This window comes from Cygnus atratus, chromosome 1 (genome assembly GCF_013377495.2).
Source record: "Cygnus atratus isolate AKBS03 ecotype Queensland, Australia chromosome 1, CAtr_DNAZoo_HiC_assembly, whole genome shotgun sequence".
NCBI classification, from domain to species: Eukaryota; Metazoa; Chordata; class Aves; order Anseriformes; family Anatidae; genus Cygnus; species Cygnus atratus.
In genome coordinates, this window is record NC_066362.1 from 100,070,644 (window position 1) to 100,076,643 (window position 6,000).

Below are 6,000 nucleotides of genomic sequence, written 5' to 3' on the forward strand. Positions count from 1 at the left end.
AACACTGGCGCCGCAAAAGAGCAGAATCTCTTGGGTCCTATCAAACACCCACAGACATTCTTTTTGTTGGTTGCAGTGGAAGCTTGGATCAAGCCACTCAGGTTCTGCAGTGAAGGGAAAAGTTAACTCCGGTTTTAGAGTTGCTTGAAAAATTCTGAATTTCCAACACCATTAGTGCTTCCTCGGTGTTGGACATCCCCCGGCCAATGAAGGCAAGTAAATCCTTTCCAAGCAGCAGTCCCCTCCATACTGCAGAGTGCTCAGGACCCTCTCCAGCAGCACTAGCCCCAGCACATACTGCAGACCTTACTTGAGATGAAAACCAGCAGGTTGCATGCAAGACTGAAGAAGTATTCTCCTTTGGGAAAGAATCTAATCTGCATTCTATCAGACAGGAGTCGTAATATTTTTACAAGAACACACAGTAAGCATATAGTACTTTATAGCACTATATGTACATAAACATATATTAGAAGCTGTTTACATGTAACATATTTTAATTAAATAGAAGCAATCCTGGTCATTTTTAATAGGTGTCATTTGGTGTTTTTCACAAGATATTGGGAGCTGGCACTGGTACGTTTGTGAGATTTGTGAGGCTGAGGGAATGACTGCTTTCTGACTCCACAGTTTTCTGCTGCAATTTCAGCTGACAGTAATGCTCTTTACTTCTTGTACTTACCAGTTTTATAGGCACAGAGAACAGTTTCACAACCAGTCTCATCAAAGTTTCACAACCAGTCTCATCAAACTGACATAGCGATACTACCAAAGGAGACAATCTCTCATCTCCTCCCCAGGCTGTTTGCTTTCATCCATTGTCTAGTACTTGTGCAACCACAGAGCAAATTGGATCAGGTCTCTGGTCTTCCTGAAAACAATCTCATTTTTTGGCAGGTTGAGTTTCCAAGCCGGAACAAGAAGCTGCATGAACTCTCATGCTAACACAAAGAGGGGGAAGGAATGAGCAGCCTTGGGGGAGGAGAGAGATCTGGTTTGCTCTGTTAAGTGGCAGCGTAGTCTCTGTCTAGGTCAGCTCAAGACAACAGTGAAAGCACTTCTTTAGGATGCAGTGATAAATAGTTGCTTCTGTATCAGGTGGAGGTGGCTGAATTCCTTGGTATGTGAAGTTAGCTTTCCCCTGCATGCAGTTTGCAATGAGCTTCCAGGTAAAAGACACACATAAAATAAAAATGATTGACTGAACAAAAGTAAATAAAATGACACGGTGATGTTTGAGTGTGCTTTTACAGCCAGTGCAAGTTTTTCAGGTGAACAACTTAGGTGAGACAAGCAGTCATTAGGAGAGCAGAATCATATCAAGTAGTGGATATTCCCTGCAATCACCCCTCCAGAAGAAGAGAGCTTGAAATACTTTGCACTCATTAGCTTTGCATTCCTGACTTCCTCATTAGCACCAAGCTCTGCTCTGGGAGCTATTCTCAGGGTCTCTGTCCACACACAAGTGCAAAGCTCAAGGGGAGGTTGCTTTGAAAGGGGTTTTCTGAGTGTTTGTTCCCAGCACTCACTGCAGCCCATTGCTATCCTGATGGGATCCAGAAGGAAGAGGCAGGATGTGACCTCCAACTCATTGCTCTCAACCCCTTTCCACTGCTATCAAGGGAGTCATGACCCTCACCAATGGAGCACAAGACCTGTCTGGATTGAAGAAGAACAGGAGCAGCAGGCTCTTCCCTTTTCATTATGGCAGCCATTGGAGACAGATGTTGCCATCCCAATAGGTTCTAATTATTTTTATGCAGAGGAAGGAGACAGAGGCATCAATTTTCCCTCTGCAACTATCAGTAGGATGCTTGTCTGAGTGGTATCCTTAGGACACATCTTACCCTGATGTTCCAGCATGAAATGAGAGTGTGCTGGGAGTCAAGGGCATTTCCTGCCTTCAGGGATGAGCAATTTAAACAGTTCTAAGACTCACCTCCAAGGAATAAGAAATAAGCTCTCAAAGCACTTAAGGAGGCAAGCACGTTTTTCATTTTCTCTGTAGTAGAGACAGGCAGGATGTTTCACATGATGATAAGAGCGTGAGAGGTACGAAGACAGAGAGAAGCAGATGATAAAAATGAAGAAACAGAGGGGGGGACAGCTTGTATAACAGCTAAAAGTAATCAAACAAGCTTTGCAAAGTTTTACCAAGAAATGGATCCAAAAAGCAGAGTACATGGGCAGGACTTTGGTTTTTTTGTTGTTGTTGTGTTTTTGTTTTGCTTTTTGTTTGTTTGTTTTTTTGTTGTTGTTGCTGTTGTTTTTTAAGTTGGCAGGCTTGTTGTTTCACTGTAAAACACTCTGAGACAGCAATAAATGATATTGTGAACCTGCAGGCACCTGAAGGGAACACCCCCTGTATTTAAGGTGAAGAACAGGGTGTAGTTGCCATGCACTTTGTCTCCCATTTCAGTCTCTTATTCTGACAAACCTTCCTTCTCCCTGTCACTTGTTTTTCAGACGCAAGCGCTTGTGACAAATGCCCTGAGGATTACTGGTCCAATGAGAACCACACATCCTGCATCCCCAAGCAAATAGAGTTTCTGTCCTGGACAGAGCCCTTTGGGATTGCTCTGACTCTCTTCGCTGTGCTGGGAATTTTCCTGACTTCTTTTGTCCTGGGAGTCTTCACCAAATTTCGCAACACTCCCATTGTCAAGGCCACAAACCGGGAGCTGTCCTACCTCCTACTCTTCTCCTTGCTCTGCTGCTTCTCCAGCTCATTGTTCTTCATTGGTGAGCCCCAGAACTGGACTTGTCGTCTGCGGCAGCCAGCTTTTGGCATCAGCTTTGTTCTCTGCATCTCCTGCATCCTGGTGAAAACCAATCGCGTCCTGCTTGTCTTCGAGGCAAAGATCCCCACAAGCCTCCACCGAAAGTGGTGGGGCCTCAACCTCCAGTTCCTCCTAGTCTTCTTGTGTACATTTGTACAGATTGTCATCTGCGTGATTTGGCTCTACACAGCCCCACCATCCAGTTATCGAAACCATGAGCTGGAGGATGAGATTATCTTCATCACTTGCCATGAGGGCTCCCTGATGGCCCTTGGCTTCCTCATTGGCTACACCTGCCTCCTGGCAGCCATTTGCTTCTTCTTCGCCTTCAAGTCTCGAAAACTGCCTGAGAACTTCAATGAGGCCAAGTTCATCACCTTCAGCATGCTGATCTTTTTCATTGTCTGGATCTCCTTCATCCCTGCTTATGCCAGCACATATGGCAAGTTTGTCTCTGCCGTGGAGGTGATTGCAATACTGGCTGCCAGCTTTGGGCTCCTGGCCTGCATCTTCTTCAACAAAGTCTACATTATTCTCTTCAAGCCGTCCCGCAACACAATCGAAGAAGTGCGCTGCAGCACAGCTGCCCATGCTTTCAAGGTAGCTGCCAGAGCCACATTGAGACGGAGCAACGTGTCACGCAAGCGCTCCAACAGCCTCGGGGGCTCCACCGGATCCACCCCTTCCTCCTCCATCAGCAGCAAAAGCAACCATGAAGACCCTTTTCCTCTACCAGCCTCCGCTGAGCGTCAGCGTCAGCAGCAGCGTGGGTGCAAGCAAAAGGTCAGCTTCGGGAGCGGCACAGTTACCCTGTCCCTGAGCTTCGAGGAACCGCAGAAGAATGCCATGGCCAACAGAAACACCAAGCGCAGGAACTCCCTGGAGGCCCAGAACAGTGACGACAGCCTGATGCGGCATCGGGCCCTGCTTCCCCTGCAGAACAGTGAGTCCCTCGGTGCTGAGCCTGGCTTCCAGGCAGCTTCCAGCCCAGAGTCCAGCTCGCAGGAATCAGTGGTGGGAGACACCAAAGAAGAGGTACCAAGCCCTGAGGCAGAGCCTTCCCTGCCATCAGCTAATTCTCGAAATTTTATAGGCACTGGAGGTGGCTCTGTCACAGAGAACACAATACATTCCTAACAAAAGAAGATCATGAAAAGCGCACCAGTCCCCAAGAGGAACTTGCTCACCTCTTGCTTCTGAATGGGAAAGACAACAAAGATACATATCTGTGACACAGCCCCACCACGTTATTGTTAGTGCCAGCAGGGTAACACACATGCCTCCAGAGGAAGGACTGTCAGAAGCCTGTGTCTGGGGAGCCTTGAACTGAATTTGCATTTGCTTTATTGAAATCAGGACATCTTGGAAGGACAAGTGAAGATTGCCTCTGGTGGGGCTTAAGCAGAACTTTGCATGCTGCCTTGCCTCTATAAGCTTTTCCTGCCAGACTGCAACTCAGCTGACTACGGGAGGCACTGGGCAATTCCACTATACTCTGCTTTTACGTTTATGTATAATATTCCTCTTCCCCACTATGTATAATATTCCCTCTTTACCCAGTATATGTGATCTGTAACCATGTGCATCAGGACTCTCAGCTCTTCAAAAGCAAGATACACAGTTTCACTTGGGGAAAGCACAGTCAGGGGTGAAATAAAAAAGCCCCCAGTGTCCTGCATGCTGTGTACAGCCAAGGGTGTGAACATGTAAAGTATTTAATGTGACAGAGCGCCTTGCTATTTATATTTAGTAATGTCCCAATTTCTCCTTTCCGCCCAGCAGGAAATACTGGACTATACCCTTCCTAGACTCCATTGCACTAGACCAAGATACTAGGTTCCTACTGTTTTCTTCCAGCTGAGGTGGCTTTACCTCCAACCTGCCTGCTTTGGTGGAGGGGGAGAACAGCTTGTAAATGCCCCTGGAGAACGTTGCAAGAGCACAATGACATGTATTCATGATTGATTATGTTGCTAGTAGTTGTATGCTTAACAAAGTGTTGCTGCTGTAATATTCCACATGGCATACATGGCTAACCCTTTCACACCATAGTCAGTGTTGTGCTTTGCCGTATTAATCTGCCTCACACCTACACAAAGCATTGCGCTAGTCATGACAGTACCCGTGGGCCTGATAAAAAGCCAATAAAACAAGGTGAAATGGAGGAGTTAGGGATGGAGAAATAGCCCCCAAATCTGGTAATATTTCAGATGAATATTGTAAGTGTGCATGCTGATAGATGATGGGGTGAAGAATACACAGACCTGGGCTCTGAGATATTCCAACAGACAAATGAGTAAATTGGATATGTTTTGGTTCCTATTGGCCTTCTACTTGGTTATGTCCCTTCTGGCCCATCTTGAAGAGAGGGTACTTAGAACAGGAAGGGTGCACTGTACCTAAAGAAGAGTAAGGACTTCAGAAGAGAGTACAGTTGAACTTCATTACTCTTGACTCTTGTTCTACACCCCCAAAAGCAGACATAAGTGCTCCTGGTTGTGCAAGGTATGTCTGGTTCCTCTCCATCCATGCTGGAAAGGCTGAAGTAAGAGAGTCGTTAGAACAGAATTTTGTTGCAGCCTGATGAAAGAAAGAATGCCCCTAGGCAGCCCAGCAGGAAGGGTGAGGGTATGTTGCAGAATTTACTTCCCTCTTTACAGATCCCATATACAAGAACAGGCATCTGCTGTGAAGGTGTCAGTACCTTCGCTCATCAAACATGAAGGTAGTCTAGACCCCTGTGGAAAGGTATACAGGCCTGCAGCTTAGCGTGAGCAGAGACGAAAGGACTGTGTGAATGTGTTGGGGAAAATACAATTCTCTTGTTACTGTTATTGCTTGTTCGTTCTTTTGCCAGGGCAGGAAAATAAAACTTACAGGTGACATTACTGCATAAAAACTGTTTTGCAACCTCCACTGGCTGCTGAGGAGTTTTGCTTTATGAGGGCACAGTGGAAGTCCAGAAACCAATGAAGAATGCTATTAAGACAAGTTATTTTAACCCTTTTGTTGCTCTGCTATATTCAACTTGGAGTGGGCTCAAATTTTAGTTACACCATGTAAGAACCAATCCAACTTTAACTGTTTGGCCTGCAAATAACAATATGTGATTACAGCTATGGCACTGCAGGTTAGAAGAAAGAAAAAGAGTTTGAAAACACAAGTCACTGGGGCCACACTTTCAGAAACCACATTCGACCACTAGACCCAGTGGGAGTTG

The 6,000-nt window shown here is 46.0% G+C and overlaps 1 protein-coding gene across 2 annotated transcripts in view; it reads left to right on the forward strand.

Moving 5' to 3' along the window:
• The window catches only part of CASR (calcium sensing receptor), a 74,751-nt gene extending 69,139 nt beyond the window's left edge, over positions 1 to 5,612 (forward strand). Inside the window, exon 7 of one of the 2 annotated variants that reach the window (XM_035569588.1) lies at positions 2,467 to 5,612. In XM_035569588.1, coding sequence (XP_035425481.1) covers positions 2,467 to 3,917 — 1,451 coding nt within the window. In that variant the 3' untranslated portion in view covers positions 3,918 to 5,612. The remainder of the gene's footprint in view (positions 1 to 2,466) is intronic. The other variant, XM_050714209.1, reaches the window with a different exon arrangement.
• The last annotated feature ends 388 nt before the right edge of the window (positions 5,613 to 6,000 follow it).